The 18,631-nt window shown below is 37.1% G+C and overlaps 1 protein-coding gene across 20 annotated transcripts in view; it reads left to right on the forward strand.

Annotated features, from left to right (window-relative positions):
• The window catches only part of LPP (LIM domain containing preferred translocation partner in lipoma), a 650,163-nt gene that overhangs the window by 478,407 nt on the left and 153,125 nt on the right, over positions 1–18,631 (forward strand). For all 20 annotated transcript variants that reach the window (XM_019752112.2, XM_019752114.2, XM_019752115.2 and 17 more), the window contains one exon: positions 6,950–7,076. In XM_019752112.2, the coding sequence (XP_019607671.2) occupies positions 6,950–7,076 (127 nt within the window). The remainder of the gene's footprint in view (positions 1–6,949; positions 7,077–18,631) is intronic.

Raw genomic sequence — 18,631 nt, forward strand, 5'->3', positions numbered from 1 at the left:
GACCCACGCTGAGGTTAGTATCAGAGAAACTCAAGAGATATCGGGTAGCCATTTTGTAAAATGGATTCTTACCACATATATTAAAATAGTTAAATTGCCGGTAACAAAGATTCAAGGCAATGGGTGTTCTCAGGGGTAGGGGTGGAGGGCCTGCGGGATTCACTGTTTGTACCTTAGTGTAGGCTTTTTACCATCCTTCGTTTTCTCTTCAGGTGGGATGGTGGAATTATTTCTCCACCCAAGGAGCAGTAGTGGTAGGATAGGGTGGTTAACCTTTGTATGTTCTTGATTACATGGCTCATTTATAGTGAAAGTTCAGTAGGCTGCAGAAACCCTGTGACCTGCCGGCTGCTTACTCAGACTCAGAATGCTGAATGAAGTTCTAGATTGTTTCAGGGAATGCTGACAAGTGAGTCAAGGCCTCCTGTAGATGGAAATCTCTGTAATAATGAGGTTTCCACTTACTCATTGTGTCTGTTTTTATAGACTATAAAGCATCTGTAAATATCTGCGATTTCACTATAAATATCCATAATAACATATACCCTGCATATTATGGGCACACAAATATGATAGAGTAGAATCCAAGGAGTCTTTGAAAACTTCATTTTACATATAAAGATACAGAGGCTCAGGGAATAGAAGTGATTTGATCAAAATTATGGGGTAAGTTAAAGGCAGTGCTAAGATTAGAGAGAAAAATAGGTCTTCTGTACTTATGGGCTCCTATGTAAGAGTACTATGAAGTGTTATATAAATAATAACGGATATTGTTTATTTGTGTTATTCTTGATGTGGTAATTTTCTTGCTCACCGATGATTCTGCCCATATGTATTTTGCTTGCAGAAGCAGTCCACATTGTTACACGGTCTCACCCGTAACTTTTACTGGAGACCTAGATTCAAATTTTGCTGCAGTAGTCATATTAAGCTGTCTCTGGAATGATAGTCAGATGGGCCCCTAGCAAGAAGAAAACCATGGCAGAGAAGAAACAGTTGTGAAACTTAAACATTTTCTGAATCCTGACACTTTTGTTTCAGGAAAAAAAAAAAAAAGAATGAGTGTGTGTGTGTGTGTGTTTCATGCCTGAGGAAAAACAACATTACTGTTGAACAATGAAAATATAGAGAAATATAAATAGAATGAAAACCACTGCCCCATCACTTTCAACCATTAACCTTTGCGCATGTTCCTTTCCAGTCTCCCTTCTGTAAGTAATAGTTTGAGACAAGCCAGCCTAGTCAGTGGGTGGCTCTCTTCCACAGGTTATGTGCCTTCCTTCTTGTACCTCATAGGGCTACATCTAACTACAAGAGAGAATGGAAAATGTAGTCTAGCTGTGTGCTCAGAAAGAGAGCAAACAGATGTGGGTGAGCAGCAGCAGTCTCTGACTCAGTAAATATCAGAATCCTTTTTAAGCATATTAGCCATTAAATTGCTTAGAAAGACCATGACCTCTGGTTGCGTTTTTCAAGGCATCATTGACCTGGGTGTTTGAGATGTTTGCCAATATGCATGTTTCAAAAGTATTACTTTAATAAAGTCAGTCCTCATTTTTAAATTTCCTAATTACCTAAAAGCAAGTCTTGACAAAAATTGACCTCAACCCATTTCTCTAGCTTCATCCTAGCTCCGTTCTTCTTCTGTTTCTTAACATTTTTGCTAATATACATGTTCTCTTATAAATTCTGTTCTTGGAATGTCTTTACTTTTTCCCTTCCTCCCTTCCTTCCTTCTTTCCTTCCTTCCTAGTAATATCTGCTGAAATCCAATTTAACCTTGAAGATCAAACTAAGAGGGCATTTCATTTCTGGCAGCTTTCTCCCATCTCAGATCATCAAATTCATACCCATGTTTTAGTACTTGCACTTTATTATAATTATCTGTGTTCATGGCTCTTTTTTCTTAAACTGTGAGTTGTCAGAGGCAGGAATCCTGAGTAATTTGACTTTAAAATGATACTTCTTGGCACTTGGCAGTTTCTTTGCAAAGGTATGTATGTTAAGAGAATTTTGAAGGAGTCCCCTGAAATCTGTTTCTCAAAGACTCATCTGTGGGTCAGGTAATGTGTTTTGCCTTTGCTAGGAGGTTCAGGCATTTCAAAGAATACCCAATTTAGTGATTAATATTGATACTTATAAGAATGTCTTTTCCTTAGAAAAGTCTAGTGGCTTTGTTTATATTTGCTTTGAAGAGCTTTTGTTTCACTATTTAGTAGTAAACCTCCACTCTGAAAATATCTTTGCTCAGATAATAAAATCAGTAGATAAAAATCCAATATATTCCAGAATAATAGAGCTTGAAGAGCCTGGAAATGATGATATGGGACTCCTAAGCGACATTGCGGTGTAGCAGACGCTCGCCCAACTCAGCACACACAGTTTCTGTCAGGGCTCTGCCGTTTTTCATGGGTAGTTCTTTACGCGGGATTGCCCACTTACCTTCCCTGAGCTTCAATTCCCTCATTCATAAAATAGGGCGACAGAGCATATGGGGCTGTGGTGTAAACACTTGAAATTACATGTATGTGAAGGCAGGCACCTTGAAAAGGAGCGCACAAATATGAGGAATTATTATTATGCTACGATGGATATACTGCTGATTCTATTCAACTTTCTACTTTTGAAGAAATAAGACAAAATAATGCAACCTATCTCCTCTCTGTCCCTCACCACACACATTTTCAATTATGTTCTATTACCCAGTTGAAATGCTAGAAGCTACTTATTAAAAAATGAATTGGACACAGTTATTAACTTTTCTTAGAATATGCTGAGTCCTAAGCGCTACTGAGACAGAGAAACTAAAAGGTGTCTCTTCGTCCCAGTGAGAAAAGTACTAAACTACAATTTACGGGACTTGAATCCCAAAGAAAGTCCCGGGCCATCTCTTCTTCGGTGTGAGAAAACTGGAAACTGAGGAACCTGTGTTTTTACCAATCTGTAGTCCATGGATTTTGAGTATTATGCACTGGAAGATTGGGGAGGGGGGTTCTGCAACCCAAAGAAAGTTCAGAAATACTGGAAGAGAAGATCTCTTGGCATCTTTCCCCATAAGGAATACCAGGAATCCAAGATCAGCATTATGAGATTAAAATCTAAAAGAAAAGCTCTTTTCCAAACATGTTATTTCAGAAACAGTATTGCAGGCAAATAAGGAGTTTTTAAAGAATGAAATGAATGATATATTTTTCTTAAAATCTGTGAATTACTGACAAGAACTCTGAAATTAGAGTTCTACTTGAAATGTAAGTGCTAAGGGTAGAATATGAATTGCTGGCTTCAATTTATAGAGGGCAGGTTTAACCTTCTTGCTTCCTTTATTTAGATTAAAAGGAAAGCAGCTATCAGGCCCAGACAACGATACAATGTGTCCATTCCCTGACTGTCTATCCTAAGCTAGGAAGCAGGGTATTTTTTTTTTTTTATAGTTGTTGATTTAAATTAAAACAGCCAGCACCATTGATATCAGAGGCAATGTTTCATACTTTTCTAGCATTTTCTCTATGGGAAATAATGGTTGGTTGGAAAAAAATGCATGGAATTTGGAGTCAAGTGATATCACATTTGGAGCTGTCTCATTATTGCAAGTCTGGAAACCAATATAGGTCATTTTCTCATCCTCATTCGTCTTTATCACCTGAGCTGGGATAATCCCCTTCTTCAGAGGCTGGTTGGGAATCCAAAGAGCCTGTCTTTGTTACCATGGTTTGAAAGTAGTTAAGCTCTTTATGGCATGAGCTGCAAGGAGTCCCATTTTAACTCTCACACAGACTGTGAGTTAACACTAGCAAGCCCATTTTACAGAAGGGAATCTGAAGTCATAAAAGGTTCAGGATCTCACCTAAGGACATCAAGTTCGTGTTGTAGTTAATCTCTGTCTTCAACCATAATGCCACTGCCACATGGTCTATCCCTTCACTTATCTCTGGCCACAGATATATTATGATTGACTCTCCATCTCATTCCAGTCTCATAACACTCCACTCCAGAGAAAACTTCTGAATCTGCTTAGCTTCCTCCCCTGGTGAGGGCCCCTACTGCAGTTTCTATTGCCTAGATGCTCCTACCTGAGAATCTTTAGATAGGTTTCCTGTGGACTATGAAATTTCTGAAATTGAACTAAATTGTATGTGCATCTCTATGGATATCATTCTTTGCTAAAGAGAGTTTAGCTCATCAGATTTTCGGAGTTGTCTGTGGTCTCTCATAGGCCTAGAACCGTGGCCTCTGCAGAAGCCCTAAGTACCTCAGTATGCATGGCAGTTATTAGCTGAGTCTTCCTCTCTCCCCACCTCTGCTCTTAAACACTGAACCATTCATTTGCAGTTTTCCCCACTAACACTAGGTTGCCCCTGACCTCTAACCTCTGAACTTTTGCTCCTCAGAGTTCCCCACTTGATCCAGGTTAGAAGCCTGTTTCAGGGTTTTGCTAGTATCCAGCATATCTTTATCATTTGATACATTGTATTAAAAAGTTATATTTCATGGATTGCAGAAGTAGAGTTACATACTGTAAAATAAAGAAACATAAACTTTAAAAGTAGAGCCTGGTCCAGGATTCTAACTCCAGAGATAATCCCCTTTAAAACACTTGCGTATGTGTCCTTTCAGGGTTTTGTTTTGTTTTGTTTTTCTTGTTGTTGTTTGTTTGTTTGTTTCTAACCATGTATAGATCTACAGAAATTAAACTGCACTTATCGTATAAAAATGAGACCATCATTTAGATATTCTATTTATGGACCTGTTCATTTGATAACATGGTGAGGTCATCTTTTCATACTCTTAGGTATAGATTTACAAGGTATTATTTTAAAGTCTGTTCATATTCCACTGTATGTATCTGTCATTGTCAGTTTAGGTGATCTCTTAGCAATGGATGGATAATCACATTATTTTTCCTTCTCTCAAATGTAGTTCCTGTGACCAGCCTTGGTCATATAAATTTATGTCCTGTATGAGTATCTCTAAAATTTTCCTAGAAATGGATCACATGTGCAATTTGAAGTTTAATCATACTAGAAAATAACTCCTCCAGTGTTCATATCTATATTTATTCCCACAAATATACCTTTTTACAGTTGATAATTTATACATGTTTCTCACCCCTACTAGATTGCAATTCTCTTAAAGGCAAAGACTGTATAAAATGTCTTTGTGTCCCTCCCTGATGCTTGCAGAGGGTGCACAAAACAGACACTGTAAGAATGATAAACTAATAAGCAAAAGAATAAATGAAAGAGTTGTCAGCATCTTTAACACTCACACTAACTCTATAGGGCAGGCATCATTTGTACGTTAGAGGAGGCTCCAAATTTAACATTTAATGTTTATTGGAAATGAGTGAGTCTAAGATGTCCTGGCTTTATCATAATGGCCCTACCCTAATTTTCTTATATCATATTGAGTGGATTGAGATAATTATTCTTCAGATCCCAGCAGGCAGCTCGATATTTTATATCTGTCTCGTGGAACATTTCATAGTGTTCAGTGATTTGAATCTCCAGTCCAAATTGTCCAGATTGAAATAAAATCCCAGGCATAAGGTTAGTGAGCAACATAAATATTTCTTGGCCTTTTCATCCTTCTGCACATCCGTACTTGAATTTTTTATACATTTTTTAAAACCTAAAAATTTAAGATAATTATAGAGAAAGGCTAAATAGGTACCAGTTGATTTTAAATATGTTTAGAAGGCATTTCATGAGATTTCACAAAAATAAAATAATACCCATCGTGGAGTTTTTGAAATCAATGTTGGTGGTAAGAATGAAACATTTGTACAGGGATTTGTACTTTCCTGGATTTTCGTATCCGAGAACTCATTTAGTACAGTGAAGATAACTGGTGAATGACTATGCAAGTTTTGTTGAACTAATTCTTGTAAACTATTCATGAAAGCAGAAACTCTTGGTCAACAATTTTAAGATACATAAACATCAGGGGAAAGCATCCCCAATCTCATCTCTGCCCATTAGCCAGGGTGGACATCATCATCATTTCTAAACCCTTTGGACCACTCTTTCTATTTTTAACATTTTGATGGAGGATGTTGGAGTGTGGTATCATAAATGGTCTAAGTTACAATGTAGGTAAAGGAAAATATAATAAATCCCCTTTTATTTACACAGTGCAAAGCTATTTTACAATTTTACATCTGGCATCTATCTGGCATTTCTTCTTTCTCTACTTACTTTGGATTCCTGGTTGATCACCTTAAAGTGCTCTTTCACCTGTCACTTGATTTCCTTAAACACCAACCCAATGTCAGAGCTACTGTTTTACCTTCCCCATTTGATACCTGGCTGGTTACAGTGCTGGTGGGAAAAGCATTACTCAGCCTCCTTGACTGGAACACAAGGCCCTACACTGTCTAGACTCCTATCAATAAGATGTGTTTCCTTTTCTATCTCCAATGTTATACATAGTCCAGAAATACACAACTGCCAGGAGCTTATTCTTTCTCACGTGAATGTGAGAAACCTTAACCTGTATGTTTACTCCCCTTTAATTGCATCACCGCCTGTTCTCTGGAATTCTTCTCCGGCCACATGAGAGGTCCCATTTGTCTCCTGATTGTGCACTTTCCACAGTTGTTTTATCTTTCATTATTAATGTTCCTTTGTCTCTCATTTGACTGTAAGCTCCTTAAGAGGGTGGCTCAGTTTATTCATCATTTTAATAAGTATATGACAAGCAATTGTTAAATGAAGTAGAGCCCTCCTGTTGTAAACACGGATTCCTAAAGCCTGATAGTAGATGATCCTGTAGATAAGGCAAGTGAATAAAGTGTCTATGGTCAGACACTGAATAACGGATAAAATGGATTCTGAACCCCAGGTCTCCTCGTGGCCGTGTCCAGTGCTTCCTCCACTACAGTGTACACGACCCGATTACCTTCATGATGTCTAGATTGCATATAAAGGACTGTGTGCTTTCTGCCTTGCAGGGTGGACAAACTGGGTCAAAGGGGCCTCCAGCAGTTACCGCCTCATTCCGCCCAGAAGACGAGCTGGAGCACCTGACCAAGAAGATGCTGTATGACATGGAAAACCCTCCTGCCGATGAATATTTTGGTGAGTGGGCTCTAGAGCTGATTTCTGAAGTAAATGTCGAGTTCTGTTTTTCTTAATTAGTCATTAGGTGTAATATCAGCTCCACTGGTAAAGATTTTTAGTCTGAATACATTGGAGTTGATATTCATTGCACACAACTAAGTGTTCTGGAAAGTGCTTTGTGAGAGACTGCCATGAGTGTATGGTATTTAGTTTGTATAAAAATCTCAGGGGCATTGCAGAGTTTCTTAAGAAACAAATTTAATTTAAAACTTTATTGTTGACAATTGATTAACTTCTTATTAGGCAGAAATAGGGCTTTTGTGTGGTTTGGGCCTAAATATTAGTATACAAAATGTAGAATTGGGTAGTGTCTGAACTCTGTACTCTCAATCCTTTCCCTATCTAAGTTCAGGAAAAGATATTCCTTTGTTTGTTTGTTTGTTTGTTTGTTGTTGTTGTTGTTTTTAACTTTTCTCCTCTCCAAACCTGTGAGTAATTATGAATAGTTAATCCATCCAGTCATTAATGTAATGTGAATTTGTGAGTTATATGCCAATTATGAGGGGGGGGTACGTAACTTATCCTTAGGGAGGTTGTAATTATTCAGAAGAGATAAGTAAGAAAAATACACAAATAATTACTAGCCTAGGTAAAAAAAAAAAAAATGTTATAAGAAGCATAAGATAGGCTTGCTTAGGTCAAATGTTATAAAATTTAAAATCTCTATTTATCAGGAACATGAGGAATGCTTTATAGAATAATTGGTGGCACTTGAACCCACACTCTTTAAAGCACTGACTCTCAAGCTTTTTGTTATGAAAGATCCCTCCCCAATCTGTTGGAGACCAATAGTACAATTAAAAATCAGTTATTAAGAACATGAAATTAGAAGAATAGAAAATGGAAGACCAGGTTTTACCATTATTAGATTCAATAAGAATACTCTATTAAATTGCTGTAATATTTTCTAAATGCTCACTTTGTATTTCTGTACTGTCTGATAACAGAGTAATAAACCTTACTTAGTAAGACACCCATCCGTGCACCTCATTTTGAGTAGCGCTATTTTAAGGACATATAAAGAAAGACATTACATTTGGGGAGCATTGGGAGCAAAGGCAAAAAGTTAGAAAGTTGTGTAGGGATTTTACTTCCTCACATATTTCCTATTTTCATGCCTTCCCACTTGCTTCCTATTTGGGAATATGTAATGACAGGTAAACTGAGGGCACTGGTCCAAAGCCAGGCCATAGATAGACTTAGATAGGATATTTAAAACATGACATTTATTTGTACTCCTATGCTAGAGGCGGTGTAACTAGACAAAAAGAGCACAATAGTGGGAATGAAGACTTCTGGTGTGATCCCTCTTCCTCTTATTGCCGTTTCCCATCTGCCTGAGCCCCATTTCCCACTTTGGTAAATCAAAGATGTAGAAAAAAATGTTCTCTAGCATTTCTTTCAACACTGGTAAGATCATATGGAAACAACATCAATCCAAAAAAATATAATAAAGCTAAGAGCTAAGCATAAGTTGACAGAGATTAGCACAAATGCATGGAGGATAGTAAAAAAAAAAAAATCTATAGTTATATTAAAACGTATGAAAATTATATCATGTGGGAGAAGAGTTTATATTCCAAGATAAACTTAAAAAGACATGTTAAAAGTGAAAAAGAAGTTATCTGTATTAAAGACATTAAAAATGAGAAGTTAACATGCCAAGTATATATGCTTCAAATATTATAGCAAAAAAATATATAGCAATAAAGAAAATTATTTAATGAACATGTATTAAGCACTCTGGGAAACACATATGAATTAAATATTATCTTTGCCTTCAAGGACCATCCTAGCCCTACTTGTTACTATCTTGACAACTTGAACAAATTGCTTACTCTCTCTAAATCTTTGTTTTTGTTTTGCTTTACTTATAATATGGAAATAATAGCTAGATTATATTGTTAATGTGAGTATCGAATGAAATATTTATAGAAAGCACTTATCCAAGTTATTGGCATGTAGAATATGATCAATAATCAAAGTTATCCTATGCATTATTAAAAAACAAAACAAAACTGGACATGCCCATCAAAAATCTATTAATGATACTTGACTTAAATTTAAGTTCCTACCAAAAATAGAACATATGTCACTGACTGGTAAATCATCATTGCCAAATGAGAATTACAAACCCTGAGAATGAATGTGGAATAATGATTAACTTTTATTAAGTATTTACAATATGGCAGCACTGTTTTATGTACTTTATAGGAATTAACTCATTTCATTCTTACAAATTATAGATAGATAGATAGATAGATAGATAGATAGATAGATAGATAGATATATAGATATACATATATAGATATATAGATATATCTATCCCTGCGATGTAAATGCTATTATTATTTTCAGAGTAGGTAATTGAGGCATAGAATTGTTAAGTAATCTGCCCCATATCAACAGCTAATAAATTGTAAGACTGAATTAGAATCCAGACTCTAGGTCTATACATATTTTTTTTCTTCTGAAAGCTGTTTCCCCAACGTTATTGAGGTATAGAAGAAAACTGCATGTAATTGCTGTATACAATTTGGTGGGTTTGGACATATGTATATACTTTTATTGCCATTACCACAATCTAAGTAATAAACATATCTGAGACCTCCAAAAGTTTAGGTTGGATATTTAGAAAGGTTTTATGGAGATCAGCTTTGGACAGATGGAAAATAATAGAAGAGTATTCTCTTCTAAGTAGATAGAATGAAGAAAATATGAGTTGAGACCAGGATTATTCAAGGAAAATTTACTTTATATGGAAAACACCCATCAAGTGTCTATTATATTCAGGATACTCTGCTAAGTGCTGGAGGCATGTGGAGACGGGCAGACATAGGTTTTATCTTTAAAAGAGCTTATCATCTAATAGGGGATGTGTACAGAGTTATGGTGTTTAATCATATACAAAACAGCAAGTGACAAGTGACTTAAAGTTCAGCCAAAGTTCTTTGAGAATTCAGAAAAAGGAGAGAGGACATCCCAAGGCAAGAATGGAGAAGTGTTTATCGAGCAGTTCATCTTTGAATTAATTATGCTAATAAAGATTTGCAAGTAGAACAGTAGAGAAGTGATGTCATTTCTGATGAGTGGAATTTAACATATAGGGAACACAACCATTGAAGTGACGCACCCATATGGGAAGGGAAAAATATTGGGAAGTAAGGTTGGAGAAGTAAATTGGGACCCACGTGAAGAAGACTTCTAATGCCTGACTAAAGGCTAGGGACTTTATTTGACATAATGAGCTCTTGCACTTTGAGATCAAATGCTGTGGGAACTGTTCCATCACTAGTGGATAGAATGTGGACTCCAAAGCCAAAATGCCTTGGTTTGACTGCCAGCTCTCCCTCTTACTGGCTAGGTAAAAGCAGGAATCAAAGGATGAGTTAATAGAACTATTGTTTACTGTTCTGCTCTAAACATTAAACATTTCCTGAACACATTCTTTATGCCTGACAGCTGTGGTGTTGTTAGGAATGGTAGGACAGGAGAGAGGCAGACATGTAAGGGACGTCAGTGCAGATACCCGCACTGTGTTTTGTCTGCTTGAGGCCTACATGACAGTAGAAGACAGAATCCATAAGTCTGCCTGGAGATGAAGGAAGGAGAGCTACATATCAGGGTATTTACAACAGGAGGGCCCGACCCAAGAGAGATGGATAACAGGCTTCTCTTGTTCTCTATCAGAATTTTACCTGAGTTCCATTCTGTGTTGAAAACAACATTTCCAAGCACCACCCCAAAAGAAATCCACTCTCTTAAATTATCAACCCCCGCCGTACCTCAACTCCATCCACCTACTGTCTTTTTCCATGACTTTGCCTATTTAATGCTGGAAATTTTACTGATACTATAGCTGATTTGCTAAAGGCCATTAAGTGCTTTCTTGTCAAAGATCTCCTAGATTACAAGCTGCATCAGGGAGTGAAAGGAAAGAAACTGTAAATAACAGAGTAGTTTCCCCTGTGGTCATGTTGCTTTTTATTCATTACTTAAGTGAAATGATTCATGAATATATTTTTCGTTTTTTGTTTGTTTTCTTTATAGAGCTTATCATTTTTAACAGTTTTGGGTTTTTGGTGTTTTTTTTTTAAATAAAGAACCGTAATTATGATATGCTTAAAAACATCAGGAAGGATATCAAAAGATCACCTTACAGATGACTTAAGTACAAAGAAGATACCTTTATAAATGGAGAGGTCTGGAGAAAACCTTTTTTTTTTTTTAATTAAAGTTTGTTGGGGTGACAATTGTTAATAAAGTTACAGAGTTATCAAGTGTACAAGGAGGAAACCTTCTTTATTCAAATGATGAAATTTAGCATCACCAATAGTGGAACAAATTAACATGCGCCAGCTGATATGATATAAAAGGAAGTGTACAACATAGCTATGTAATGGTCTTGCTAAAATATTTGACTTGAATCCAACCGTTAGGACATAGACAAATCCAGATGATGTGACATTCTTCAGGACAAGTTGTCCTGAATTCTTCAAAAAGGCCAGTGTTAGAAGAGACTGTTCTACATTAAAGAAAATTAAAGTAACATGCCATTCAAATGCAAAGCATGAGTCTTAACTGGATTCAGGATCAAAAAAACAACTATAAAGCATTTGGGTCAAGGTTCGAGAAATTTGAATATGAACTATATATTAGATAATACATTAGTGTTAATTTCTTGCCTATTGAAATGACATTGTGGTTATATAGGATGATGTCATTTTTAGGAGCAACACATTGAAGTTTTTAGGGTGCAGTCACTTTGAAACAGTCTAGATAGATGATTGAGACAGAGAGACAGAGACAGAGACAGAGAGAGAGAGAGAGAGAGAGAGAGAGAGAGAGATTGTGGAGAGGGCCAAATGACTTTAGATTAAAACAGCTAGAGATGCTATTACTACACACTACACAGGTCACTAGTTTTTCCCAAAAATATATTGAAACCTGTCACAAATGAAATATCTTAGAATATTTTCTTGGATGGTAAAAGTAGGCAGGGGCATATTCCTGTGTCTTCTAAACTTTACTGTTTAATGACTACAATAGACCATTAAAATTTCCCTTTTACGTGCATGTTTTCTTATTCTCTAGAGGACATACACCCTTTCTGTTGTTGGTGAGATGATAACCATTATGGTAATGATGACAAAAGTTGATATTTACCTAAAGCTCTATACGTTTAAAAGGCCTATTCATAGCCATGGTCTGACTGACAGATCTGGTGATGATGTCTTCCTTTTTTATGTGAGGTGACAGAGATCCAGAGAGACTCAGTGAGTTGTCATGTCCACATAGCTAATTAGTTTCAGAATTCGGACTTATTTGTCAGGTCTCAAGTCCGTTCTGATTTACGACTATTACACAGACATATGTAGTCCTGCAGCTTGTCAGTAGTGGTCTGTCCCCGCCTCGTGTCATTCTTGCCTTCCTGAATTCATGATCGTCAAATGCGAGACCACCTTTGCCCAGGGCCATCAGTTTTGTAGCATGGACTTCACTGTCACTGACATTATATTTTAACTATGTATTTAACTCCTGAACTAACTGATGTGACACTAAGCATGGGCTTTTGGCCATGGCCCAGATGGAAACGTTAGGAGAACAGCATACCTAATACCTCCCTGTCACCCATGTCAGCTGACTGTAGCACTGCTGCTCCTCTGAGGGGAGGGCGCATTACTGATAACTACAGCTCATCATGTTTTCTCAAGTCAGTCCTTGATAAAATATTACAGGCAAGAGTCTGTAACTGAGTCTCAGCCGTGTATTTTTTTTTAAATAATTTCTTCTAAAAAGCTGTTCCGTATTGTGTTTCCATGCTCTCCCTCTTCCATCTTTACCAAAAACTGTGACTTGCATTCCAGTATTAAGTAAATGCTGTTAAGAATGAAGTGTACAACAGCAGTTGGGTAAGTCTATATCTTTGAAGTGAAGATAAAGTCTCTCGTGCTGTGAACTTTTTCCATCTACCTGGGCTTAAATTTGGGCTGTAGCAGTTTCCCAAGTGTCTTTCCATTGGCAGTGGAATCCTTGAGTGGGCCTCAAGACGCTGCACTGTAGTGGGAAGAAAGGAAACATAGAAGGGTGGAGGTAGGAGAAGATTCTCATCTAATTCAATTAACCAGGCAACAGGTCTTTAGCCCAAATCATTTGTAGCAAGACCACATGACCTGGTCAGGTGCTTGCATAGTGGAGCAACCTGCTTCTCTAGGTGACTAGAAAACTATGTTTATACTAGAGGACACTCTCAGTTCCAAAGATAGATCATAGGCAGAACAAGGGATGATGTTTAGAAGTTAGGGTAAATTTAAGAATATAAAATAGCAGAGAGAGAATTTTAAAATTTGCTATTAAAATGAATGGTGGTGAAAAAGGTATCATTGCTAGAAAATTGGGGAGTGTACAGGGCTAGTTGACAGCATTGGAGCTTATGTTTTCAGACTGTTTTGAGGGTAAAATCTAAAAGGAATTTGAATTTGTCTCTAGGTATCCTTGACATATCTCTTTGCATTTATCCGAGAGTTTTTCATACTGATTGATACACTCAAAGCCTCTAGGTTTTTGCTTTCTTAGATTTTGAAAGAGAAAGGGCATGTTTGGAAAGATCCACATGTCTCTCTCTGTGACCATGGCATGATTCTCTCCAAAATAGTGGTGTTTTGGCTGTGCAGACCCTAAGACCAAAGACAACACTAGATATTTGCAGTATCTCTGCAAATGGATACTCTAATATATCTGAATGAGAATATATTAGAATAAGCTGGAATGAGAATATCTACCAGCTTATTTTGAAGCACAATCTGTAATTATCTTGGCATCATTTACATAGTATTGTCTTATTCCTTCTTTAAAAAAAAAAAAAATGAAGTGTGTGAGTCTGGTATTGTTTAGTGAGCTATTTGAAGAATCCTTATGCCTCCAGGAAGCACTAGGTAAATTCTCTTCTCAAAACCTGTCATTTATCTAAGAGTATTTTTTTTGTTTGTCCCTGAGTATTGTTAGTGAGGTATATTGAGAAAATTTGCATACATCCAGAAGTTTGTTCTAGGGGAATTAGGCTTTACTGCTTCAAAGGACAGTTGGGCAGTGGGCGATAGGAAGCAGCAGGGAGCTGGCACGTGGTAAGCCTCACGAGGAGAAAGGCACGGGTGGGGATGTGCTATGATTACTTTATTGATAGAACCAACTCACCATATTTGGCACTTTGTATCTTCTCAACTGAGAGCAAAATGAGGGTCCATTGAATGTCCATGAATAGAAACAGAGTGCCCCAAACACCAAGGATGATAGTCCATTTCTTTTCTCTGTGAATAAGACCAATCAGTAGTGAGCATGGCTAGAGAACTTGGGTTAAGATCCTTCAGAAACCGTTATTTGAGGTACAGTTGAAGGTGTGGAGAAAAGAAACCCTCGTTGCTATTGGAGGACTACCATGTGGAAAAGGAATGAATTGTGCTTCCAAAGTTAGCAACAAAGGCAAGTGCGAGGAAGCTGGCAAATTCCCATTCAGTATAATGAATTAACTTTTTAAACAGAGAGAAGCAAGTTCCTAGAAGAGTCTAGGCCAAAACCCATACACCCTTGTTGGGGAAGTGATACTTGGTATTCAAGCATCTCATGAACTCTGAGATTAAATCATGGAAGCACTGCCCAACTGTGACATTCAGTGACTTAGGTGTCTAAACTTGCCTGGGACTCGGCCTCTTGCATCCAATTTCCCATTTTACCCTAACATTATCATTATTATTACATGATTATAACTGACATGTATATAGGCTTTGTAAATCACTTTTATACTTATTATATTATTTGAGCTAAACAGCAGCCCTGCAAAACGTATGTTTATTTCCATTTGGTATATGAGGACAGGATCTGTCCAGATTAAGGGTCTCCCCACTCTTTAGGGCCACCACCACCCCAACAAGGCATGGATACCCTAAGCAGCAGAATTGTACTGGGGCCCAGGACTGTTAACCCCAGATCCTGTTCTCTTTCCACCCCATCACACTCTCCTAGCACCTTGTTGCTGGATTGGTTAAGGACCATAAGATAAATCAGTTAACATATTTGTGCTGTAGCTTTCTCATTAGTACAAAAAACAATGTGATTGCTTTGAAAAGTGCTTAGAGGGTCTCAACTGAGAGGTGCTAAGTAATTTATATTTCATTGTTTTTATTATTCTGTTTCAAGAAAATGGTTTCCAATGTGCTCCTGTAAATTACAAATTGGGAAATGACCCAAGGTGGGCAGCTGCCTCTAGTATAGATGGAACCTGAGGCCTTAACCATTGTTTTTCACAGAAAAATATGACCTAATTAATTAAAAAACACACTAGAAGAAAAATTAGAAAATGAGCAGTTTAGAGAAAAGGTTGTATTAATTTGGGGGAAAAAATGTATTGCTTGGTTTTGTTTCTCTCCAGCTCTTTGTTTAAGGTATCTGTGGGTCGTGGGAATAGAATTTTTCTAGTTAATGAGACATATTAGTTATATTTCCTTTTGCGGTAGTGATTTCTGGTAAAATGTCTACTCAGGGCAATATATGTTTACAGCACTAAATAAATAATCCTAAGCATTTTAATGTGTTCCATCTTAGCACATGTTAATTTTTAATTAATTTGGCTACATAGTGTGTTTTTATGCATTGATTTGAAAGTCTAGATTTATAATATTATAAAGGTTTAATGTTAGAAACTATCTAAAACAACCTTTCACTTTTCAGAAAACTGAAGCCCAAATGACTCGTTCAAGGTCACACAGCTGTGAGGGTTTTGAACTGTGTGGCCAAATTTCCTCTTACTGAAGAAGAGAAATTAATCTTTGTTAGCAGGGGAGGACCTGCAGGGCTATGCACGAAGGTGATAAAGGAGGTGAGGGCCAGCTATTTTGATGAACCCAGACCTGGGTACACCTTATTCAAACTTGGGTAAAGTACACTTTGCGTTGAAATAATAATAAAATAAAAATCAGTAGCTTCTTAGGATCTATGTGTAGATTCTGTCCTGAGTTCCCTCCTTTTCAAATAACTAAAGAGATCCTCAGTATCTTTCTTTCTCGTCCTCATTAAATTACTTACTTGTAGTATTGTCTCTCTGCCCCACTAGAATGTAAGTCGGTGTGAAGGCCATAATTTTGTTTAGTTCATTGTAGTGCCCCATCTTCAGTCTTACAACAATGCCTGGCTCATTCGAGATGTTTGATGTTTGTTTAATTAATGAACCTATAAATGAAAATGGTGAGCAGATATTCCATATTCTCTGGCAGGACATGAACTACAGGAAACTATAGAGGGAAAATGCTTCATTCACTTAATAGATATGTATTTAGCACCTTAATGGAATCATAAAGTGTTAGACGTGGTGGGTGTCTTACAGACTATCTGGGAAAATCCCCTCATTTTTAGAGATGATGAAAATAAATGAGCAAGTTTCCTAGGTTGGCAAACTATTTAGTGACAGAGCCATGAACTATAACTCAGACTTTCTCATTCCTTTCTTTAATCATTTAAAGGCACTGGAGAATATATAAAGTAAGACATGCTTGCTACATTCATTGAAGTTCAGTCATAATTAGATTGACATCTTTGGACTTGATCTCTTTTGCATGTGTTTTCTGTGAAAATTAAGGATTGAAATTGGTCAAGGGATAGGTTACATAGTTAAGACACACACACACACACACTGCAGTTCATTTGGAGTTGTTGGTTCCCAGTGTAATTCCTTACTTACCTCCTCAGTTTTTTTCTGTTCTAATCTAATTGGTTCAGATAGGCAGGGCATCAGATTGAAAGAAACATTCTTCCCCCATGTTTAAGTGTGTTTTGCCTAGCAACCAGTTGTGAAAGTTCACTATGCCCCTTCAAGGATGTGAAACACCACCCAGGGTTTGTATTTCATACTGTCTTAAATACAAACAGCAGACACCCACTCATTCACTTACATTGAGACCACCATTCTCTTTATCAGAGAGTGAAAAGAAAAGTCGAAAAGGGATTTTCCTACTTTGTAATCAAACATCAGTTGCCTAATAACTGTGAAAGCAAGTTTGACATTCTGGAAGAATGGGGGCACAAGTTGTGGATGGCAAAAAGCACTCCATTCGTAGGTTGTCTCTGATTCTATTACTGAGACTTGGTGAGAATTGAGGCCTGAACCTACAAGTGCTAATTATGCATTTTCTGATCTTAAACATACAAATACAGATAACTGTGAACTCAACTCCCTTTCTCCACCAAACTACCCTTTTTCACCCCCACCAGCACTTTCCCCACAACTTTCTCTAAAGCACTCAGATAATCATCTTCTTCCAGACTTTGAAGTGACATTAGAATTGTCAGAAGGCATAATTAATTGACTGTCAGCAAAGCCATTGTTTGAACATCTGTGGAGTTCTACTTGGTAGGCATCTGTTGTATTTTTAATTGAACAAATTCATTCATCTACAAATATTTATTGAGTGCCTACTATACACCAATCATTGTAGTCTGTGTGATGGGAGATAATAGAAATGAGGTAACATCGTGGCCAAGGAGAAAAAGCATTTGTTAAATCTCTAAGCACCAAGGGCTTTAATGGAAAACAGATTTTATGACTGATGATGGAAAATACATTCTTTTTCATCCAGCCAGGGGCTTTTGCCATTATTACCAGCTGACCTGTGCAAAATAAAATGCCAGAGGAGTCCACGTGAAGGGACAGCATTCTGGGGAGTAGACATCCGTTAGCAATGGACTATGGTCAGAGTTTTTAGCAAAGACAGTTGAATGCTCATAAACGAAAACAAGTTGAAAACATACAGGGCCAATAAACTGGGAAATCCCAGAATCGGGTCCAAATTAATGACCTTATTCCAATCCTCTTCATACCTTATTTCCCCCAAAATAAGACCTAACTGAACAATCAGCTATAATGCATCTTTTGGAGCAAAAATTAATATAAGACCCAGTCTTATTTTACTGTAATATAAGACCCGGTCTTTATAATACAATATAACATAACATAACATAACATAACATAACATAACATAACATAACATAAAACATAACATAATATAATACTGGGTCTTATATTAATTTTTGCTCCAAAAGACACATTAGAGCTGATTGTCTGACTAGGTCTTGTTTTGGGGGAAACACGGTAAGTAAGACTGATGTCAGTCATGTTGCATTAAATTCTCCCAGATCCTTAGACCACTGCACAGCTCTTATCCCTGTCCTCATGTGGTTCTCCATCAAACCTTCAATTTATCCGAGTGCTGGACCCACGTCCACTCCTATCTGTAAGTGAGCATCATTTGGTAAAATTGAACAAGACAAAATAAAAACACTGTACAGGACTGAATTGTTGAAGGAAGCTAAATGGTGCAATAGGCAGGAAGTAGTGAAAGACATTTATTATTCTCCACTATCTCTCTTTTTATCTCCTATTCAGCCTTAGGATGATGGCAAAGTTAATTGGGCACTTAGAAAATTCTAGTTTGATAGGTTCTCATTTTTTCCTACGTCATCGGAGC

The sequence above is a fragment of the Rhinolophus sinicus genome, linkage group LG01, assembly GCF_036562045.2.
Source record: "Rhinolophus sinicus isolate RSC01 linkage group LG01, ASM3656204v1, whole genome shotgun sequence".
Classification (NCBI taxonomy): domain Eukaryota; kingdom Metazoa; phylum Chordata; class Mammalia; order Chiroptera; family Rhinolophidae; genus Rhinolophus; species Rhinolophus sinicus.